Genomic DNA, 24,620 nt, shown 5'->3' with positions numbered 1-24,620 from the left:
TTTCTGAACAGACACGCCTGGGGTCTGTGCCAAGTAGAGACAAGGAACAAAAACAAAATCATTTCAATGGAGAGACTGTCTGTCTGGGTCAACTTGCATTAAAATAGCAATCATCTGTTTCGGAGGTCACAGGAGTTCAATTTGGTGCAGTCATGAGTGCTATTTAAATAGTTTCACCTTGCAAAAGAACATTTCGAATCCACAGACACTAGAAGAAAAAAAAAAAAGGTACAATACAACTTGAGAGAAATAAGGTGTGTTCAGGCATAAGAAAAAATCTGAGTGTGCTGTTGCACAAAAATTGCAAGATAAGATGAAGCCAGTGAGCTGGAGCAAATAGAAAGAGTGATACATCAGCTCCATGTTCCATTAAAGCAGATTTTCATTTTTACCTTCCTCTTCTACTGAATGGAAATTCCACTCCCCCCCCCCCCATCTCTTCTTCTGCAGCGCATTAACTCACTAGACGCTTTAACAATGAGTGATGGTGTCCAGAAGTTTAAATGACAAAATGACAGCCTGTCAGCAGATTGACGTCCCTTGAAAATAGTCCGTATTAAACAAAAACATCTACCAACAACAAGAAAGTGCTTTAGGCTAAAATAAGATTGGCCCACCTCAAAGCAAACACCGAGACATCATCCACATCAAATATGGAAGTCAATAGTTATAGATTAAAATCCTGTTGTAAAGAAATGTAAATTAACTTTGCTAAAACTATTCAATGTCCTATGTACATTACATTCCCTGGGAATTCATATCTGATCTAAAAAAAATAATAATTGAAGACATGTTTAGGTCACACAGATTTACACAAAAAGCTACTTATAAAACATGTTTACACAGGGAATGATTATACTATACGCTCTATGGCTTTAACCGCTGTAGAGAATTAGCTCACCATTTTAAAAAAAAAGCTGTTTTGAAGTAATGCAAAGTAGATGAGCAGGAACATTATGTGTTCTGCCAACTTGCTGGAAGGAGTTTTGATGGAAAGGACCACATAAAAGAAGAATCATTAGATACAGTCATTGGTTTTCTGCGGCACGCCCTTTGATCAGTCAAATGCTTGGACCACTCAGAACATCAAGCTAAGAAACTAATTCCAAAGAAAAGTCCCCAAATAGCTTTGACTTTTATGAAGGAAGTTTCAAGATAAAACATCTTCACTAACTTTAGAAGATTTGCTGACTTTACAGTCCACACAATCTGTCACAAACAAGATTATGATGCTAACATAGTCCCATTTCTCACAAATGGAGATGTCACTTAGGTGTGATTTCATAGACTTGATTCAGACAAAGTACTATGATTCATAATGGACATGTCAAAGTTGTGAGAGACCTTGTCCCGCTCCGTCACCTGCTTGAACCAGAGGTGACAAATTGCTCTCATTACACCTGGGATGCAGCTCCACATATAGTACTATTAGTGCAGCTATTTCTGCTAATGGTTGCGTTCCTCTCCTCCAGATAGATCAATTACAGCATGAGGGCCATCATCTCTGCCACCTCTTAAATCAATTATGGGTCATAATGGTTGGTAGCCAAGGCCTCTTCTGTAGACCTCTTCAATGACAGGATATTACAGATTACTCTCTTGGATATTATGTTAAAGACAGTGTGTCAGAGATGTCAAACTATGCAGTGTAACCTTTTCTCAAGTTTTTATTTTATTATGGTTCTCAGTTGCATTTTTTTTCATTAGGTTCTATAGGAAATCACTAAAATTGCACTGATATTCAAATAAAATGAATGAAATATAATGAATATATAGCAGTCATTGTCAATTTTATTTCCTGACTGTCCAAGATTCTCCTGCAAAGTTCACGCTGCTAGCAGCTTCATTTGAGCAACTCTGAAAACTTCAGTTTTCAACAAAATAAGAACAAGAAAGAATTAAAAAAAAAGACGTACAAAAAGCACAAGAAAGAGGAAAGAGAGCTGCTGCTAGTTGTTGTAGTAGTAAAAAGAAATGTCCTTTATTGTCACTCAGTTTGGATATTCAGGTGTACCAGCAATGTGACAGGCAAGTTGAAATATGACTAAAAAAACTAAAAAATAACAAGATTCAACAAGGCTTGATGATAGACCTTTACTTTTCAGCCTGTCAACTGATTTACCAGAATGTTGCCCATCAGAGCTATACAGATGGTGTTGTATTGTAAACAAGCTGACCAAAAGTTAACATTGGCAATGCTTAATTGTATGTGTTTAAAATATTTAGCGCCCTTTGCGGATTTCTCATTTAGCAGTGTTATTTAGTGGTTTTCGTCTTCTTTTTTTACGTGTTTTAACAATTTTATTTTTGTTATTTTTTGCGGTTTTTTGTTATTTTTGCATTTGAATGAACTGAGGGTGGTCAATAAAATCATCTCATGAGGTGAATTCTTTAGGTATTTAGTTATTAGAAAACAAATAAAAATACATCTCTCAACACTAGGGTTTTATAATAGGACATATTTTCAATAACTGCACTATTTTTTATGTTGCTAATTTTCCCTTATAGTACAAGTTAAGTTCAAACTTTTTTTTTTTTTAAATCGGACAATACATATTAGTGAACATTTATAGTTTATCAAATTTATCAAACGCAGAAAAGAGTTGTTATACACATTTAACATATCAGATGCAAACAGTTGTAACCAACAAGCAATTCAGTTGAAAGTTTAGAGCTTGGACTTGCTAGTTCTGTCTCTGGTTTGACAGAGTTTGTAGACAGTTCAAAATGCAGCTCAGATTCTCCATTGTGTCTTTTCTGTTTTCATACCAAAATGAAGAGAAAAAATTAAAATGAATTCAAGCCCTATAACAAATCTCTGCACAGGTACTTTCAACAAACATGGTCTTAAACACGTCCACTTTCACTAAGGCATGCTCCCTGCTGATGATATATAATCCCTCACCTTGTTTTACAATTACTCCTGGAACAAGGTTCACCATGGCAACACAGACAATTTTGAACTTACTTTCTCTGCCCACGATGCTGATTGGTTCCAGGTCTTGCGGAAACGGTGCAGCTCCCGAGGACAGCTGAGGTAAAAAGGCGGCTACGGTGAAAGCCAGAAAGGCTGGCAGGATGGGTCGAGGCGATCCGGACGTCAGCCTCATTTTGGCAGAAGATGAAGCTTCACTAGAAACTCATGGTTGACAGTAGGCTCCCCCGACTCACCTAAAATGAGAAATAAAATGGCAAAATAAACTAAAATTGTTTAGAATCCATGCTAAACTAATGGGAAATAAACTGGACTGTCACATTTTTTTATTGATCCATGTTTAAATTTGACAAAAATTAAACAATGAAAATTAAAACAAATAATTAACTAAGCTATAAAAAAAAAGATGTTTTTTTTATTCTGTTTTTACATTTACTTCAAGTCAATTCAGAAAGGGAACATTGAGCATCTTCTCAACTACTGAGATAACAGCAAAAAAAAGAAAGAAAAGAAGGTGATGACATGTCAGAAAAAGCACCAGCACAAAATATCGAGCTTTGAAGAAGCAGGCTATCGGACCACCTGCAACATTCACCATCCATGAATGTCTTTCAGAGCTGACACGGCACTGTTACAGCCTTCCATCACAACATCCTGATTGCGGTGAGAATATACAGCACACCTTCAGGAGTCTAGGGAACTATATGTCCTGAAGTGACAGAACCATTGTGAAGGCAAAAGGAGTTTAATTAATTTTTTTTGTAACCAATTGTTTTAACTTTAAAATTGTCAGGACAGTTTAATTTAAAAAAAAGACCATTAATATGAAGGAGTTTAGTCCTGGTTAAAGAAAAGATGAAGAAAAAAATAGGTTAGGTGATCATAAGTACAGTATATACTGTACATTAAGTGTGTCAAAGTCAGAATCAAAGTCAGGAAATATTAACTCAAAGAAATTGGTATTCTTCTTGGTGGTCTATCTTCATTAAGCACCTAAATGTGCAAAATTAAAATTCATCATTCACATACTGCCACACACTAATACTTGAGGAGTTTGGACAGCAGGTAAAGAGAATTAAATCCTGCAGCAGAAAGGATGCAAAGCTCAGCATTGTTCTATGAAGACTGAGTGAGCACCAAAGGAATTATGGTGTTTATATAGTCGACCTATTTTAAGTTCCAGGTCATAAACCATAAAGATGGGAAAGTGTAACCAGACTAATGACTTTTGAGAGAAAGGAATAACTCTAAGATGGAAAATCTTAAGTTAAGAAGAAATAAATCGTCCACACTCAGCAGCAGTTTTCCGTAATTTAAGTAATGCAAAAATTGCCTCTCATTACAGAACACAGAAATAACTGGAGAACTTAATGCATTTGCATATGTTTCTATCAAAGATTATTCTTTTAGATGTTTTTATTCAAAGGGGCGGAAATACATTCTAATCGTAAACATATTGATCTTAACTGCTAATGCTAAAAAAAGTTGAAGCGAATGTTCTAAGCTATTCTTAAATTGTTCCCAACCCTCTAAAAGAAATTCTGCTGTATTTAGCTGTGTGTTTATTGTTTGTGTTGGATAAGAAGTTGTATCAGGAATCTAGAAAAGTGTTAAATGATAGCAAATGTCAGGCACCTTAAAACAAGACATTGACTTTTTCAGTCAATGTCCTAAAAACACTTTTAAAAAGTCAGCTAGTTTTACTTTGCTTTAAAGTTGCAACATTTAAAATGAAGGCTTTCTGAAGCTGTAATTTCAAGTGAAAACATTGGTAGTTACTCCCCAAACCAAATGAAACCCAAATAAAACCCAAATGAAACCCACACATTTAAAAGTGGAGGAATATCTCTTCAATAACAAACTCTTTATTTGCTCTTCTGTTTCTTTAAAATGAATGTACGATATGACGTTTAAGTGTAAAAAATGAGAAGTATGTTATTAGCTAGTGTTGCTATTAGTAGATATCCTGTTCAATGAGCACAAAAATGGGCAAATCCAGCTGTTCAACTTGCAGCTGGAACACTGTGAAGTTGGGTGTGACTTTTTTCCCAGATCCATGCCGCCAGCACTTATCTCTGGTTCTCCACCATTCATTTCAGGTCTCTCAAATGATTGTGTGTAATCTTTCTTTTGAACAGTGTTTGTTTTAGCAAAACTTTGAGTATGAAGGCACTTGTGCCACAGTTTGAGAACCATGGGTCTAAAGGTTACACAAAAGGTGATTATTGAACATAATAATCAAACAAAAACTCAAAGAGAACAAGCACATTTGTTGTTAGGTTTGTTTATTAGAGGAGCTCTTGGTTTCAAGGGGAACTGGTAAGTTCACATGCACCAAAGACACCAAATATATATTTTTCTTTACATTTTCTAATATCCAGATGTTCTATAACATTTTGAAATTATTTGCAGAAACTAATTTAAAATTATTTTAAGAATCATTTGGTAGTTGGTAGTATTTTTAAAGCTCAGTACAACATATAGACTCTTTAATACCCCAGAATATGCCTGCATCAAACTCCAAGTTCCATCAAAACAACTCAAGACAACAACCATGTTTCCACTTAATTTGTCTCTGAGGTGTCAAAGAGGCACATTTCTGCACCACTAATAATACACATATCCTCATTTTTCACAGAATCAGGACCAGAGAAAAATGAAATAAGAAATTCAGAAACCGAAAACAGAGAATCTAAAATTAACAATCTCAGATTTGGAACCAAACGGAATACAAGATGCACTGACAGTTTTATCAAGAAAAATATGCCAAGGCAAGAAATTGTATCCAATTTGTTTATATTGGTGGTAAAAGTTCTTGTATTTGCAGAGAATAAAACTCATTTTATTTAGTTGAAACAGTTAGTTGAGAATACACTTCAGTTTACTTAAAAAGCATAATAAAATGTCAGTCTGAACTGTTGTCCCAAATGTTTTGTATCTGACGCTGGTTCGCTTAAATTACGGGTTTGGAAAATACAACTTTAAACCATGATGACTTCAACTAGTGCATAAGTTTGTCCAGTGCACTGTCTACACTGCAAGGTGTTCCCACATTTACAAACTTTGTCACTTGGCAGTACAACTTTAGAAACATGTTTTTTTTATGTGAGAACAGAAAAGGGAGCCCAGAGAGAATACAAAAAAAAAAAAAAATTACAACAGCTTGTGCAGCAAGCCTTACGCAGTATATGAGGACAATAGCTGATAGGCTGCAGTGGTTTCCATGCTTTTTTTCTGATAACCATGAGTTTAAACATCAAAGCAATCCACAGAATATGACTAACGTCTGTTATGGACATGCTCAAGCAGACATTGTGTGCAGCACATCCGAGGAACATTATTTCCGCGTGAGAAAGACCAAAATCAGTCTGAACTCATTGACAACCTACTTAACTCAAGGAACACTGCCAGGAGACGATGATGCATGCAAAACAAGACAAACGCAGTGAACGCAAGAAATTGCGCAACACACAAGTTATTACACTCAGACATGTAATTAGTTCAAAACTTCATGACGGTTTGGAGATAGTGCTACACATCTTTCATTTATAAGCGTTTCTGTTTCAAATGTTCTAACAAACACCACCTGAAGACAAGGGTTTATCTTAAGGACAAATTGAACTCAAGATTTATAAATCACTGACTTGATTGCAAGTTTAGGACAAAGCATCAATCAGAAGAAAGAAATACAATGGTAGATTTTATCACTCACCATCTGTAATAAACAAACTAATCAGCTTCCCACAGGGGCATGTTGTAAAACTGGTAGGTCTGAGCTGTTGTAGATCTGACATTGTAGAGAGTGGAGCCGGTTTTCAGGTCCAATGCAGATCACTAATTTCATTTTCAAACTAAATAAAATACTGTAGTTCCAACTCAATTACCTAAATCAGACCTTTCAAATTAAATTAGGTTGATCATGTTTTTTATAGAGCTCATTGAGTTCAAAAGGCACCGGAAAATGGTGAAAACCTAGCAAACATTCACATGTGTCAGATGCATCTCTTTCAGGTAGCAAAACAGAGTTGTTGTATTACATTTGGAACAGAAAAACAAATTTCAACTATGATACTAAACTGCTGAGGCAATAGATTATGAATAAGTTTATTCAACAGAGAGGTATGTTTGTCACATTTACCCTAAATGGTTGCAATAGGAACAGATCAGCTGCTGAGATCCCTCGTTTACCTGCCATGTAAATGCACCATTGAAACAACCCCAAGTGGAAGTCTTAACTTTCTTAATTAAACCTAACAGAGAGTCGATGGGTTAATGACTACGTGTCTAAAGAGGGAGTGGGTGGCTGATGAGCTGACAGCTGTCAAAGGGAAATAAGCCACCGCTTCTCCCATCCAATACTTGCTCTCTGTGTTCGAGGGTTTGGAAGGGAGGGCCCCAATCGTTCGCTTTTTAATGAACTGGACTTGTTAAGCCATCTGGAAGACATTGACAGTTGTACTGCTTTAGAGGATAAAGGCTTCTGAGATGTGGGGGAACCTTATTGATTATCTAACATTTACATTGATGAATAGAAAGCATTGTATCTGTGGGCTGATATGAAATGGTTGTAAAGACATGAGGCATTTGACTAACAGGATAAATGAGCCTGAGTTGACAAAATGTTATTGCTTTATAGCCACTCACTTGTTCTGGTATTACAGTCTCATAAAATGTAATTTAAAATTCAAACTTAAATTTTGTCCTCAATCAGCTCCATTGCTTTTCATGCATCTGTCTAATCCTAGTATATAAATATATTTTAACAAACACCTGCTGCACACTATTAAAAGCGGAGCATTCACCTGATCCAGAACTGCTCTCTTGTCTTTCTGCAATTTCCCAGTTGTATGAAGACTAATCTGCAAAACTATAATAGCCAATGAATATTTTATAATATACATCTGTATATCACCAAATGGATATCCCTGAGCTTATGGGGAACTAATACAGACACTGACAAATTTATTGGCACCCATAGTCCTACTTAAAAAGTCTCAAATAAATCCACTTTCTTCCAGCACACTGAAAAATTAAAAACAAATTAATTAGAGTACATTAAGTGAGACAGGATAAAAATCCCAAGTTGGCAATTAATTATTAACTGAAGTCCCTGATGGCATATTTGCCAGTACCCCAACAATATCTTTAAAGAAATGGAAGTAAAGCATTATTTAAGTAGTTTTAAAATCATTTTATATTAGCCTGACTTTCTAGCAACTTCTAATTTGTAATGAATAACTTTCTGTTTCTCTGGAACACAAGTAAGTCATGACACGAATGCATCTGCGGTTAATCTTAACTAATGAAAACCAGCCTGGATTTGTACCCACTCACAGTGATGAGGATGACAAGGATTGTGAGGAGGGGAGAGGGTAAAAAAGCCAAATTTCACCAGAAACAGATATAGGCATCACCATTTCCCCCTTCCAACCATTAAATGCCATTTACATGCCAAGCAATTGTTTCAGAGGGATGACAGGAAAAACATTTTCTGTCCTACCACCATTCTTACTACAAGTGTAAGAATGTTTGCTAAATGCTACTAGAACTTTGCCTGGAACTGTGTGCTTTCATAAAATGAGACTATTCTGCAACAAAACCTCCAGATGAGCCTGGTGGGCAACAAAAAATGAATATGTGGTTCCTAAAGCCCTCTGTTACACATTGTGACTGATCTGGGATATTATGAGCCAGTTTTCCTTCCACAGAACCTGGGAACCTTGGCAATGGGATGGCTTCAGGCAAATGCCAGAACATTTTAGACGAGAATCTGACTAACATTGCCAGCAAGACGGAAATTGGTTATTGCAGGATTAGCAGAATAATGATTCAAAAATTAAAAAAAGATCAAGTAAACACATCATCGATAACAGGGAGATCAATAATTGTGACTCAGGAGGAGGATTTATTTCTCAACATGTGATTTTTCTTTTGCTCTAAAATGTACTACAATCAAATAGTAGTTTGTTGTAAAATTTGCAGTGGGACATAATGTTACTGCAGTAAAACATTAATTTATTTTAAAGCTTTTTGAAACAAGGTTTCCTGTGTCTGTATGCCAAAGCACTTTCACTTTGACATATTGTTACATAGAGTGGACCACCACCAAATTGCGGTTTAGTTTTGCAGAATTTGTTGTGAAACACAAACCCCAGTTATGTATAAAAAAAAATGGTGATTGGCAGAATTTTCTGTACAGCACATCTAAATTATTCAAAATAAAGTGCAGCTTGGGATGCTAAAATACCTCAGTGCAATGTGACTAGACACAATTTTGGCTGGGCTTTGCAAAGAATCCAGAGCGACATTTGTTTTCCTTGAAGGTGATTGGCTGGACACCCAAATCGCAAAACAAGGAAGACTGTGAAAGTTAACCTCTGTGATAATGCCAAGATGATTTCCACTGTGAGTACGAATGCATACTAGCACATTTTAGGTGTCTGAACTACTACAATAGTGATTCAAACATTTTTAGAAATGGTCTCAAGTATTTGGAAATTACAACCATTGATGGGTGGCTCTCCTTCCCATTTCCCACATATACAGTGTCCCACTGTGGTTAGCACAAACTTGGGCCTTTTGTAATGTTTAGACATTATTAGTCACACCATCACTTGTGTCATAAAAGGTGATCAAATAATACATCAAGAATTAAACATGTTTTCTGAAATATTAGGATTCACAAATAAAGAAAAGCAAGATATTACATTGAAGGTTTAATGAGTATCAGAAGAAACAATAGTAATTTTGTATGTGATATGTGATGTTATGAAATGTATGCAAGAAAAAGTATGACCGAGTTTCCAGTAGGGTTTCAGAAGCTCCTCTTATACCAATACCTTAGCAACTAAGGCTTAGCTGCTTCGAAAAGCCTTTAAAGTTTGATAGTTGTGTTTACAAAGATGTGAAGTTTCAAACAAGCATATCAAACCGTATATTTTGCGTGTCAAGTTTTCTGGTTCTCCATGCTTTCCAGGGCCTGGGTCCACCCAATGGTTCCAATGTCTTGTCAAAACAACCACATGTGAGTTGAAATGTGACAGGAGGAAAAGCAGCGCATGACAGAAATGGTTGTTTTTCAGACAAAGATTGTGTTGTTGAGTCCTGAGCCACGTTGTCCCTCCCAGTTCTCCTTTGGTAAGATTCATTGGACCACTGACCTGATTGCAGTCCCATGACACAAATCACACAGCTCATCCCAATCGGATCCAAGTTGTTTTTCCTCAAACACTTGCATCATTCTTAAGTTGGGAGTTAACACCACAAAAACCATCAACAGCTGACTTAGAAAACTATTAGATGGTGTGTGGAACTGAATTTTCTGCAGATGAATCTAACATTGTACTTGAATATTACCATAATATATATATTTTTAGCTATTTCTTTCTGTACCTGCAGGTTATTGCAACTCTGCTCTCAACGCAGCAAGGCTGAGGAAGCCTTTGCTAATTAGATTTCCGGTGGTTAAGCATCCAGACGTTGCCAGGGCAAACTGGAACTGGGATCCTGGAGCTTTGAACAACAATTGAGAGAACAACACCCACAGGAGAAAGAGGTGGATTCTATAGACTTGTTTTCACGTGTGTGTCAGACATGTGCAAGAGTTTTATTCCAGGGTAGTTACAATCCATCCTAATAAAGAATGCCTTGGCAACAGCAGAATTGTGATAATGAATGAGACTTTGAAATTAAAGTATACAAGTTACGTGAAATTATATTTTGAGTATCTCTACTTATATAGTGAAACTCTAGAACTAGACCTCCAGAGCTGCCTGACAAGATAGACAATTGAACAAGTCGTCTAAGCAGCTGAATAAAAACATGTTAGATAAAGTAGCTGGGGATTTCTGAATATTTCAGAGATCCCACAGTGTCCAAAACAAAATGGCTCGAGGGAAACATTTTATTAAGTTCATTAGCTTTTACAGTCGAAGAGGAATGACGGGTGGCTTCTTGCATTTTACAATGAATAGAAAATCAATGGTCCCTTTAGGCCTAGAGTTCTTGGATTAGTATATCAGCTGCCTTGTGTCAGTATGATATTGTTTTTATTCCCCAAGACTCTCCATGGGATCTGGTCTGCGATGCATCTGTCAGGAGAGGCTGGGACCCTCTTTGCCATCCTGCCACTCAGTCAGTTCCCAAGGGAGCACTACTTTGACCTTAGCATCTATGAAATTCAGACAAGTGATGGGTTGTCCCCTCGCAGGGGCCATTGACTGTCACCCCAAGTCAAAATACGGCTGCTCTGTTCTCAATGAATAATCCCTACAGATTAGAGTGTGTTTTATACTTGAGCTTCCATGACAGATCTTAAGAGAGTTTGTGTTAAAGTAAAGACATGCTGATACAAAGAGACGAAAGCTCAAGAAACTGTGCCTGGACTGCTTTGATCCAATTTTCACCTTGTTCTATAAGAATAGGAATAAAGATGTTTCCTTCTCATAAAGATTGAACATTCAATAAAAATGGATGTTGTTGGCTGACACCGAATGCACTCGGTATTAGTCTTAGGGAGCAGCAGGAGTCCCTCCAGTAACTCTTGCTCTCAGGACTTCTTTATTCAGACAAAAAGCTGGCCAGACTTTACACAGAAGGATCTAAAGAAGGATTCAGACAGTGAGGCGGTACTCTGATCGATCGGTAAATCGCTGCAGGCATCATCCATCGTCTTCATGTCTATTTGCAATGGGAAAGAAAAAGCCCAAAGGACCATCAGAGAAAAAGGGATTGGGCGTGCATCAGTGAGATCCCTTTCATTTGTCTGCCTGCTGTTAATTATTTACATTAATCTTCAGAGAGACCTATAACTCCCCTAACCCTCTGTGCCCTCTGTCAGTCAAGATGCACCTTCAATCTTCTGGGGTGCTCATGGTATTTAAAATGAGGCTTGCTCTGGAGGCACCTAATCAAACAGATCTGTTAAAAAATGCTGGGTGGCATTCACACCAATAAGCCTCATCTCTCTTTCAAATCTCATATATGGAAGTGGATGTTAACTGGCATCCAATCTCTTTGGCATCAATAATTCAGAATGTTATAGGGACACACAACCTGAACCCTACATTGACAAAACTCCGAGAACTGTCACTCCCTCAAGGACGTCATAACTGGATACTCCTCTGAGGCCCTAGATGTGAAATTCAGCGCTAGTGGAGAAAAAGCTGAGTGTTTCTGTTTTCTGTATTTTGCGTGTTTTCACTTTTACCTTTCTACTTGAGGGACTTTAGTCTGATGTAGCAGCTGAAGTAAGCCAACTTATCGGCTTGAAGAAAACCCCAGGGGAATGCTTAGAAGTGGATGCTGAAGTGTTTAGGTATTCTAACTTTCCCAAGGTGCATTTTGCAAAAGAAAACAGAGAATGTGTTACAGTGCTGAAATTTTTCTAACTTCACATTTTACTTGACAGCTTTCACTTGATATACAACTACAATCACTTACCAATGCAACTAAATAAGTTAGCGTATCACCAAAAAAGGTTTAGAGCAGTTAAATATTTCAGAGTGTAATTTATATAGATTTATCAATGACAATCATCAAACTTCTAAATGACAGACATCGTCAAAAGTGTTTCACCAAGGCTAAAGAGAAAATGAAATGAAATGATCTATATTTCACTTTGTGAGTTGGTTCACTTAAGTACCGTAAATAAACTTTTTGACGATATCCTGAATTATTGAGACAGAAATGATTCCACAATGGAGGATTGTAGGATTCATATTGCAAACATTTTCATACATCAAGTGAGGGAAAGCCCCATAACATAGAAAGAAAAACAACAACAAAGAACATGAGAAATGCAGGAAGCCCAGGAGTTTGCCTGCATTATAAATGTAGCTTGTATGAGAGCCATTGCATTCATCTGCATGCTGCCTGTCCAACTTTACAATAGTAAACCAGCAAATACTTTGATTTCTCTGTTACTAAGGCTTGGCTTGCCAGATGCAGATTATGCTGACAGCATCTTGAACCTAAAACATTTGAAATAAATACTTGAAAACAAAAGAAACATTTCATCCAAGTTGGACAGAACCGCAGAGGGAATTACACTTCTGTTGTCCAAATGGCAACACAAAGAGAGTAAGGAGCTTAGTCTGCCAATGAGACTGCTATCTCTGACATGGTTTTACAGTCAGCAACATAAAAAAAACTGTGGTGTGCAAACCTCCAAAATCCAATTTATATCACAACAGATGCAGACAAACATAAGACTTAGAGACTATTACATTTTTTTTTCAAATGCAATCTGCGCATAAATTGTAAACTAAAAGGATATAATCATTGCAAAATACTTTCAAATGTCCCCACATATAACTCCTTGTAAAGACGTTCCTTCCTGTTTTTTTTTCTTTATTTGTTATTATTTTGTGCCATACACAGAGCAAGTCAGGGTTTCTTTGATCTCCATATTCCCTTTGGTACAAATGGTTTTCTAAATAATGTTACATCCTGAATGAGTTATCATTCTATTAAAAGAAATAAATTATGAATAACATCTTTAAAGATGAGTCGATCACGATGTGCTACAAGTGATAACAAAACTAGATTGGTACCTTTTTTCCTGTGTAGATCAGAATGTCTTCATACTGAATGATAAGCTTTTGATGTCACTGTGATTCAAGAAAGGGGCCTCCTGCTTCCATCTCTTAGTCTTGACAAAAGAGGAGGCCACAGATTTAGCTTTGCCAAAGCTGAGATTTAAACTCCAACGATAAGACACGGGAAGACAGGATGGCTGAGACTTGATCAAAGGATGATAAAGAGCTATGAAGATTCCTCCACTGCCTTTATTCCTTGTTAGTGGAGGTAATCACACAGCCGTCAACGTGAAGATCCATCACTGTCATGTTGTCCCAACAGGACTTTCAGGACATGAATAGAAAGAAGAGGTAGCACAGGCCCATGGGACAAAAGAACATTTGGCAATATTTGCTTTAAATGAGAAGAAAAGCAATGAGCCCTGCTTTTACATGCGAAGGGTTTTAGCGACCTGAATGGTCGATGCTGATGCGGGGAAATATAAATCAAGAGTAAAAGTGAGGCTTCTTGGTGAGAATGCTTCTCAGAGATAATGGCATCATCATGCCTGCGTGGTTCTCCATTCCGAGGAAGATTAAACACTTTATCATTGTCGTTCGGACAAACATACTCTACGGCAAGCATCCATCCAATTATTTGTCGTTTTTTCTACTCAAACCAGAGATCCACATGTCAACTTCATCACACAAAACAAGCTTTAAAAAGGGAAGATGAAAAGAGACAGCAGTCTTATCAGGACAGCGTTACCTTTCAGGGGTAGTAGCCCACGGTGGCAGCTGACCTCACTTTTATTACCGCTGTCTTTTACTGATGATATCATCCAAACCCATACTGAAGGCCCCTGCAGCTTCCGACCTCAGTTTATCTCATTTTATGGCTGTAAGAACTGACTTCTGCAAAAAAAAAAAAAAAGCCAGTGGCCACGGGCAAGCATACGCCAAAGAACAGTGAGGCTCCTTGCACCTCATCAAAGCCTGCAGCGAGTCATGGAACATGTAAGAGATAAGGTGAGAGCGAGGCATCAAGCAGGAAATAGGACATGAACAGTGACAGCAGAAAGACAGAAATCCCAATGAGGAGGGAAGAGAAGACAGGAATGACAGTGTCTCATAGCTCGCTGATCTGGAAGCATTTAGACAATCAATCCCAACTTTCAGATCGACAGGCTGTGTTTCAACAACAAACTACAGCTACAGTAGCCATAAAACACAAATGAATGTGATTTAAAAGTGCAAATCCTGGGCTCCAGCCTTTTGGATACATTTTCTGTAGTTTTCCTCTGAGATTAATTAGGCACTCAGAGAAGATCACATTCTCCATGGTTGTCTCCTGTGGTATAAATTTGACTTTGAATCAAATACACCAGAATTTTTAGTGTCATAATTTCAACAGGTGAAATCTGAAGAAAAGATACCAAATTGCATGTTATGAAGTTTCATTTTGAAACTGACTGAGCTGATCACAGAAAAAAATCCAATTTTACCGTGGATGCATGTTTAAACCCTTTAAGCTTCATCAGCTTATGGGTGCAGCAACAAGAAGAAGTAGTCCTACAAAGGTACCTGTCCAAGCTTGTAATTATTGACAAAAACTCAGACCAACTAAGACCTCTTAATTTTATCAAATATTGCATCTACAGTCAATCATTTAGCACCACTGTCAGGAATACAGTTGATAAATGAGGCAAGTCTCACTGGAAATATATTTTTTACATCACTTCAAGTAAGTATTTTGAGATATTTTTTTATATTGGTCCATTTTATATCTGCCAAACTTCCCAATTATATTGTCGGGAAAATAATCAACAATCAAAGTTGTCCACTGTTCAGGATACATGGAACCCTAGTGGCACTTCACACGTCAATCGGGTGCTTATCTTTCCACATAAGTCTACTGTGACTGAATTGTGTGTTAAAGCATGGCCTTGATCCTGGTATAGATAACACTGCCTTTCCTAGGCTTAAAGAGAATAAGGGCTTATCTCTGTTAAACCTCCAACAGTCATTAGAGGCAGCAGAACTTCCTTAGAAGTCCACGTAATTGGGGCTCAAATCATCTTTCAAGCCTTCCTTACTTTCCTCAAATGCTGAAATCAGTGCAATAAAGATGTATTTTACTGGCATTGGATCAAGAATGTCATTATTTTAGTCTTAGCATGAATAATACCAGTATAGAAGAAAGAGTTTTATCTAAAAGGGTCAGCTTTTCTGAATTTATATTCAGTAAGATGGGTAACATTTGAAAACACTTTACCTTGACAGACTGCTCTTTCAAGTTCCCCAAATCAGGAGTACTTCTTCAAGGCTTTATGTCATGCTTCAAATAAAACTACACTTCATACTAGAGGATCAAAGCACTGCACATTATATTTATCTGTCAAATCTCTCAATGTTCAACAGAAGATGTTTTCCCACTTACCAGAGAGTCTCCTTCCAACAGTCCCCTCATACTTCTCCTCCCTTTCTCCTCCCTCTTCATCCTTCCTCTAGCTTTGACCAAGCAGTTTTAATAATAGGAAAGTGAGGGGACAAACGAGGCCATCCATAAAGAGGCCAGACACTGGCGTGAGCATGCTGTTGAGTCTGGGTGGTGGTGTCATTAAGTGCGAGTGCGTGATAAATGCACTGTGCTTGTCGGATTTGAGCTTCTCATTAGTCTGTGTTCAGGAGCAGACCTGGGGCCATTACTCTTGCAGCTGCCTTGACAACAGGCTGATTGTGTCTGCTTTCAAGAGCAAAATAAAGTGGATTTCTATTGTAAAACTTGTATGCAGACAGGCATTTTAAACAAGGCATTGCACCTTTTGGGAGCCATTGTTAAACATCTTCCAGGTTCAGACAATTGTTCTGCTGAATTTAAAACTTCCATTTTCCAAAGGATAATTCCTTGCAAAATTTTAATTGGGTTAAATTGGTTAAATAAATATTACCAAAATAACATCTAGAATGTTTGCAAAAACCAGACACATCTTCACTTTACTTAGCTACATGTAAACTCACATAGGAAATCGGCCAACTCATTAGGATGGGGAAAAAAATTGTGTTCAATCATCTTGAACATGGTTTTTGGTACCAGATGATCTAGGTGCAATTTATTAGGATTTACACACACACACCATTAAATGTAGATATACTGTAGATGTTAATGTAGACATTAAATGTAAGGAATATTATTTGGAAACTTAGAATCCAATTATAATCAAACATCCTTCAAATATACAGCTTACTTGAGTTTTGCTGGGATGTGGCGGAAAAATTATTAGAACTGATCAAAAAGCCATCCTAAATGTGCCTGAAATGAACTGTTTTTGTTTAAACTGCATATGGACAGGTCATCTGACCAAAAAAAGTCTCCAATATTTTCAATTCTAAATAAAGATAAACACCAGCTAACCTTAAATAGTTGTGAGAAAAAGATGCTCCTGGGTGTCCAGTGTTTCAAGGGTAACTGCTTCAGTTTGTTGCCTTCAATACTGGAGCTCAGTTTTTAACCAACTTGTCAATCAACAACCACTAAAAACATTCCTCAAAAATTACAAATATGTACTAAAACCTTTAAGAAACTTCTAGACCTATTACTTAAGATAGTCTGGGTCCTTGAAAATCTATACAAAAAAACAACAACAAAAAAAATACAGTTAATGTTGAATTGATAAGAACAGACCTGTTTTGATTTCAGGTCTCAAAGCTTTGATTAGAATTTCAACGTTTTGACGTGGCTGGAAACCTATCATTTCAAACATTCTCTTCTGCAAGTGTAAATCTAAGGGTGTTTCCACACCTAATATTCTAGTAGATTCAGCTATGAATTTGCAACATTTATTATGTTTTCAGCTGGTGCAGTTTGCTTTCACACAACACTGTGCCAAGCAAACCAGATCCTGGCATTAATATTTGCTTTCAAACCTCTCAAACGTTTATTTCTTTTACAATCATCAAGGCAAACAAACCAGCATTAGATTAAAGCAGACTAAGCAGGGCCAGAATGAATGCACCCTAAATCTTACATTTTTCTTAATCCCATAGTTTCCCTTTGTTGTCCTTAAATTGTAGGTTTAAACTTTGTGTAAAACTGTAACACAACTCTGTAGTTTAGTCTTGTATTTATTGCCATCCTTAAAGTTACAACACATATTTCAAATGGGCCTGAAATGAGAATGTATCTGAGACATTTACTCCAAACTTCTTGATATATTTTGAGGCAACAAACCTATTAATATCTACTGAAGATGACAAACTGATAATGTGCAAAAGCAGCAGCTGGAATTCCAGTGCAGAGCAAGTGTGCGTGCCTGTAAGAGTTACTGCTTCATACCATTCATGCTTCATATTTCTGATACATCTGGCTTTGATAAACGAACTTTAGAGTTGTTGACTTTTGTCTGAAAAGCAGACCTGTTTAAACTGAATTGTCAGCAAATTTTCCTGAAACAAATTATAAGAAAAGCTTACACTAGAGGTCATACACCAGAAGTATTTCAGTGACAATGAATAGAATAAAAGTATATAAAATAATACATTTTTAAAATATTTGACACCTTTTATGTATTTAATCATAGTGGCTACCAAATAGACTCCTTAACATCTGGAGTCTAAATACCTTTTGAAAGCAAGTGTTTATATATTGCAAGACATTTGATTGCAATTAATTGGATTACTCGTGATGAATCAATTATTGAAATAATTGTCAAATAATTCAGTAATCGTTAACTAGAGTATAGACTAAAAAAGATAATTTGCTGAAATAGCACCTGCAGAGCAGTGATAAAAAAAGCTATATATGGTAGCTTTTAAGATGAATCAAACACATTTGCCTGTAAATATGTTCTACCAAAAATTCAAGTGGTTTAAATTTTGCTTCATCTGATTCAATTTCTCTAAATAATAATAAAACATAAAAAAGCCAACACCTTTGTTATGAAATTATTAACTGGTAAATTAAAAACATATATAATAAACACATTTGTTTTGTGCTGTATTAATGTTAAATCATATCTGAAGGGTCTGAGCTTTTCACATGTTGGTGTTACAATAAGTATTTTTTTAAGCTGCATATTCATCCTTTTCTACATATGATAAGCATAGAATAAAGGGAAGCTGTTGTACTGCATTTTAGCCAGTAAAATGCTTTGAGTATTTAATTTGCCAAAAAAGATACACAGTACACATTTCATCTATATATATGACGTCAATAGAATACTTGTTGATGAAAACTAGAATGATAGAAGCTCATCTTTAACTGCATGATCGCCTGTTTGTGGTATCTGACAGCAGATCGTGCTAGAAGCCACACCTACTGCGTCTGCCTGCCTCTATCTGTGGTTAAGCCAGACGTCTGGATGTCTGGTATCATCAATTCATAGAGACAAGCATCTGTCCAGGTCTCCTAACTGTACCTCTGTCCTCACTGGCTTTTCAGGCTGTTCTGCAGACAGCTATGTGCTGTTGGCTCGGCAGTGAAGCTTATCGTGATCAACACAGGAAATATGAAGCCACATAGAGCGGCTGCTGACACTTTAATTTGTCACCAGCGATAGGGTTTGTCAAACTATTCATGGAGTTCATCAGCCACCTGGCTGTATTTGCTCACTCTGTCAATGACTTTTCAGCCCTCTTGAGAAATCTTCCACCACCCTGACCTTGATGCTTAACTTTGGCATATTTTTCATGAGCAGGTGCCATGTTCCTCCTCAGTGCAAGACTATGTGCTGGGTACTGATGAAGCTAAATCAGTGCTTGAAAAAAAAAAATCCCTCAATAACTGAGACAATCACCTAATGCAAAACAGTGTTAGGGTTACAGCAAGGGGGAGTACTCAGCTGAAGAGCAACTGGAAACTCTCAGGTAAATGGAAAGAACGACTTTCTGGAGTTCAAGGTGAACATCTTGGAAGCATTCACAACACTCTTAGCGAAAGGCTTTTCCTGGCATAATCACCATCACAAGCCACAAAGAATAATTGTTACAAGTTTCCTCTAGAAGGTTACATATCAGCAGCTGTCAGATTCTGTTCATGAAACAAATATATAACTTGCTAAAGTTTAAACTATGCATGAGGAGGAGAAGACAAGGGTGTCAGTGTCATTGAACATGGCATTATTGTTTGGTGGTACGAGAAAAAGTGGTATTAACTATCAGAAACAGTTCATCTACAGAGTTTTTTTTTAAGCAAACCATCCGTCAGATTTACAGTGGTGCAGATTAAAATGTCTTGTTAAGGTTTGACATCAGAGGAGAATAGGCAGGCTCGGTCTTGATGACAGACAGCCAAGTAGCTGAAATAACCACTTGGTATATCCAAAGTATTCAGAACAACATGTCTGAATGCGTGACACATGAAACCTTAAAGCACATGAACGGCAGAAGACTAGACCGGATGCCACTCCCATCAGATAAGAACAGGAAACTGAGGATGCAATTTCAACAGGTACACCAAAAATTACCAGATTGGAAAAAATATAACCTTGTCTGTCTAGTCTCGATTTGCAACTCAAATGGTAGGGTCAGAACTTGGTGTAAACAAAGCATGGATTTATCCTGCTTTGTACTAAGTGTTTAGGCAGCTGGTGGTGGGTAAGGATAAAGGAGATAATTTTTTGGCATGCTATATGCCTCTTAGTGCCAATTGAGAATCATTTAATTGCCATAGCTTAAGGAAAATCTTCATCACTAATATGTTACATTTATCAGGATAATGCATTTTAATGTTAAATTTTGTGAAAATTTAGAATTGCTCTGATCTTTTAAAATCAAAATGAAGACCACATTATATAACAGTATTTTTTATAGTTATATAATTTAGGCAACACACAAAACAGTTTATACAGTCGGAATAATGTTGACAATATATTGTTAGTCTTTAGATTCAAAATTCATTAAGTCTCAGCACAGCACATATAAAAGTGTATATATATATATAAATACTTGCTTCCTTGACCTTACATTGCCAATAAATTTGAGTCTTGAAATATTTTAACTTCATAGCCCATGGCCCAGTGGCCTTCCAAAAGCCAAACAAATGGCCATTTTACAAAATTAATCACATCCAAGTTCTATTTAAGCTACAGCTTGAGGTAAAGAAATGCTCCGCTGAAACCATTACCAACAAGATGTAAGCATAATAGAAATGACCTCCATCTCCCAAGTACATTAGGAATTAGTAGAACTCTTCCAATCTACTTTAACATCCACTTTCCATTACACAACAGAAAAAGAAAAAAAAAAAACGGTTGCATTCGAAAACGATGCATCACTCGGCGAACAGAATGAGATGATTCACTTTAATCTCTGAGATTTAATTTCCTTACTTCTGTCCAAGTGATTTGCTACTGCAGATGTCTTCCGTCTATGCTTAAGCCCTCCGGCCATATGCTCCAACTACACAGACTGTGAAGCAAAGGGCTTTTAATCAGTCTTCTCAATGATGGAGCACATTCTGTCATTAGAAGACACAAAGCTTTGAGGCTTGTTTGAGTCTCTCACTTCCAAGAATTTCAACTGAAGTTATGTCTGAGACCCCAGCACCTTTCAGTGCATTGTGTTTTTAACTTTGTGGCTTTCTCCTCTATTCGAGGTGGTAGCAATCCTAATGTTGTTCACAAACACATTTTACACATTTTGAACTTTATTTCATAGGTTCCCTATGAACACTATAACTTTATAGTTACGCCCCGTGTTTGGGAAAAACTTTGCCTCAAGACTACTCTTTTTGTTTGTCTCGTTGCTTAACCTGCATCCAGAGTTTTTGTCAGAAACTGGCATTGAAGTCCTACTTTTCTACTTTTTCAGAGGATAAAAAGGGATGTGTTCACCATTTAAAGTTTGTGTGTAAAGAAATTAGTTTGTTTTGTTTTTTTTTACAAAGATCTGTCCTTTGAAAAAGGAAAAAATGTCACAGGGACTCTTATAGTGTTCCTATGAACACTATCAGAGTGTTCATAGGGACCCTATGAACACTCTTATAATTATATTGATTAATACTATAGTATTAGTATACTATATTGTATTGATTAATTTAATTTTTGAGCTTAACTTTAATTGTTTCCTTTTACAACACATACACTTGTTTTCTGGGAAAGAACACAAATGCTGAACCAAAAAAGAAAACAAAAAAACAAAACAAATACACATAAGCATGCATAAAGTGTTTATTCAAGGATAGTTGGAATGAAAAAATGGCCACTATTACAAAGAGCTTTTGATTTTATATCATAGTTTGAGTCTAATCCTTGTCCTTCCAATCCAGTTGGACATAAGCATGAAAAGAAAAATGTGCAGTTTTCCTTTTGCCCTTCACATAACAGCTTGATGCACCATCAAGCTGAGCACACAGCCAAAAGCTGAAGAAACAATCCCCCCTCTATCTGAAGCAGCTATTTTGGATTTTACTCAAATGTATCAATTTTAATATGGACAGGAGTTAGATAAAGGTTTATAACACATTGCATTAATAGGCAAACATGAACATGAACTTCCTCAGCAGAACTATTTACTTTTTGACAACAAAACCTAGATCATTTCTGCATAAGGGCAGCCAATTTGAGAATTTAGATAGAATAATACAAAGGTCGCAAAGCCAAAGAAGGAGAGAAAGATGTAAACATATAGCCTAGTAATACATTTTTAATGTTATTGACAGACCCATTATTTATTAATTGACTTATTGTTGACACAATATGATGAATAAGTAACAATTAGTTCATACTGGAGTCTATAATTCAAGTTTAGGTAGTTTAGGGATCCATGTGAATTATTTTTACATGATGTTGGATTGAGTATGCTAAAGTTAGCATACTTGGTAAAGCTACTGTACTAGCTAACTTTAGCATGTAAACCATTATTAGTATAGTTCCTGAAATTTACTTTTGATGCTAACATTATAATGCTAGGATAGTAGCAAAATTAGCTAATTGGTTCATGGTTGCATCTCAGCCAAACTTTGTTAATGTTCATATTTTAACTTCATTTTAACACTGTTAAATTTGGAATTGATTTTCTCATTGTGGCAACCCCATTTGAACTACATTCATTTCAGCTTCTGCTATTCTAGATGCTCAATCTGAATTTCTTCAACAGGCCTACATTTTTTTATACATGATATTTGTCCTTCCAATATTTTTACTGATTTGAAATTTCCAACTGTGTCTGCTTTAGGTCGGCTTTTTTCTTCAGCAGCATACAAACTAAATGCTATTTTTCCAACATTAAAATTAATTAAGGTTTTCATCTTCATTATTTAAAAAGCATTAACATAAATTTCAGACTTACACTGAAATCACATCTGCTTGTTTATGACCTTTACTTATTTAAAAACCAAAAAAAATAAATACAAGACTGTTGACCCTTTGCTCATTTAAATTGTAATTATAAACAGCCTTGAGTCAAGTATTGGAGGGCTGCCTGACTTTCACCTCAACATTAAGTAATCGTTGCCTCATTATCCAAATTGACTAAATGTTTCCGACCCAAGCAAAATTGTTAAGAGATGTGAAGGCTGACTTTAAACTGTAGCATCCATCCACAGCTCTTGGGATGCGTTCCTGAAACATATGTTGGACTGTTTGGTGTGTAGCCCTGATTGTCAACATTGCAGAGCCCGTTTTAATCTTTTGGTGGGGCTTCATTCCTTTCACAAGGCTTGATTTATTTAAACTTAGCAGATACAGTTTAAACTCTATGGTCTGGAAGCTTTTTGTTTCAGCATGAACACAAAAATGTAAATGCTACTGCTGGACATGGAGCAGAATGCATGCAGATTGTTTATCCTTACAAAGAGCTATTACAAAACTTGACCGCTTTCTGTTGCTCAGACTAAGACATGTAAGTGCATTTGTGTGTGTTTTCTCAATCAAACTGACTTCGGCTAAGCATTTTTGGGTGTACAGCACATGGACTTTTCATTAAAAATGTGGAATCTGTTTGAAGTTTGAATTTAGTGTGTATGTGGGTTTGGTTAGTCTAAAGCTCCTCACCAAAGGTGCATCAATAAAAAAGAAAATAAATCAGAAAAAATGGGTTTTAGAGGGAATGTAATCACAAATCTCATCAGATCACTGTTAAAGAGCATTCCAAAAAAGTGTCCTAAAAATTGGTAAAAGAAAAAAAAGGCTTTTGCTTTATAGATGCATGATGCAAAGACCCAGAGAATTACAGGTTTGTGGATCAATATCTTTTCACTGGGTCTGCAGACTTTCTGATAAATATACAACAATGTGGATGCTATGCCAAATAACTTGTAAAAACATCTAAATTTGGCAATTATAATTTATTTTATTTTTTAATTAATCAAAATGTCTAGTAACACTTCATTGGAATGCATTGACTTCTGTTTTTCTCTGTGGTAATATGACTAAAAGTATTTAAAAGTATTTCTTAACCACTTCTTAAAAAATATGCTTTTCGAGTACATGTACAAGTAGTTACATATTTATTTGAATGAGTCAAGATTGGTCATTATGCTAAATAAAACTACTAGTCTAAATTGCTTACAGTCAGGACAAAAATTAAAATTTCAAAAATAACACAAACATTGAGGAACAAGGCTGGACATGGACTCATGTGTATCTTACACCAAAATTGTGAGGAAGATGGTAATGGGTATAAAAAATTTTATCTCCAAAGCTGTTTGTTGAAGAACTGCCAGTAAGAATGGCATCTAGGGGCTTAACAACTCTTCATAAATTTCTACAAGCGATATCTCCATGCCAATATGTTCTTTGGGGGGTTGTTTAGCAATTTCTGGCTGACTATTAGAAATCTCTATGTGTCTTGTTAAGCATGGTGGAGGATTTCTGATGTTATGGGGCTGTTTCTCTTCCACAGAACCTGAGGATTTTGTTAGAAAACAATAATAAGGCAAGAATCTTGTGGACTTTGCCAGAAAACTGAAAAACGATTATCATTGGTTCTTTTAACAGGTTAATTATAAAAGTGTTTTTGCCAACTTAAGACATAAAATAGTTCATCAGACAAAGTAAACCTTTTTTATTGGCATCTCAGTCACCTGTGTGTTTACCTGGTTAGAGTACAAAAAGGCAGAGCAAGGATTCCAGATAAATGCTCCAACCTTTTAAAAAAGTGGGGAAAACTGAGTGTTATTCAACTTTAAAAAAACTCAAACCTATTTAGAGCACAGAGGGACCAATGTC

At 36.4% G+C, this 24,620-nt stretch overlaps 1 protein-coding gene across 8 annotated transcripts in view; it reads right to left on the bottom strand.

Annotated features, from left to right (window-relative positions):
* sema6cb (semaphorin 6Cb) overlaps positions 1 to 24,620 on the bottom strand; it is a 159,118-nt gene that overhangs the window by 67,396 nt on the left and 67,102 nt on the right. For all 8 annotated transcript variants that reach the window (XM_028012381.1, XM_028012380.1, XM_028012379.1 and 5 more), the window contains one exon: positions 2,969 to 3,171. In XM_028012381.1, coding sequence (XP_027868182.1) covers positions 2,969 to 3,110 — 142 coding nt within the window. In that variant the 5' untranslated portion in view covers positions 3,111 to 3,171. The remainder of the gene's footprint in view (positions 1 to 2,968; positions 3,172 to 24,620) is intronic.

This window comes from Xiphophorus couchianus, chromosome 3 (assembly GCF_001444195.1).
Source record: "Xiphophorus couchianus chromosome 3, X_couchianus-1.0, whole genome shotgun sequence".
Taxonomy (NCBI): domain Eukaryota; kingdom Metazoa; phylum Chordata; class Actinopteri; order Cyprinodontiformes; family Poeciliidae; genus Xiphophorus; species Xiphophorus couchianus.
This window is presented reverse-complemented; position numbering and strand designations above follow the sequence as displayed.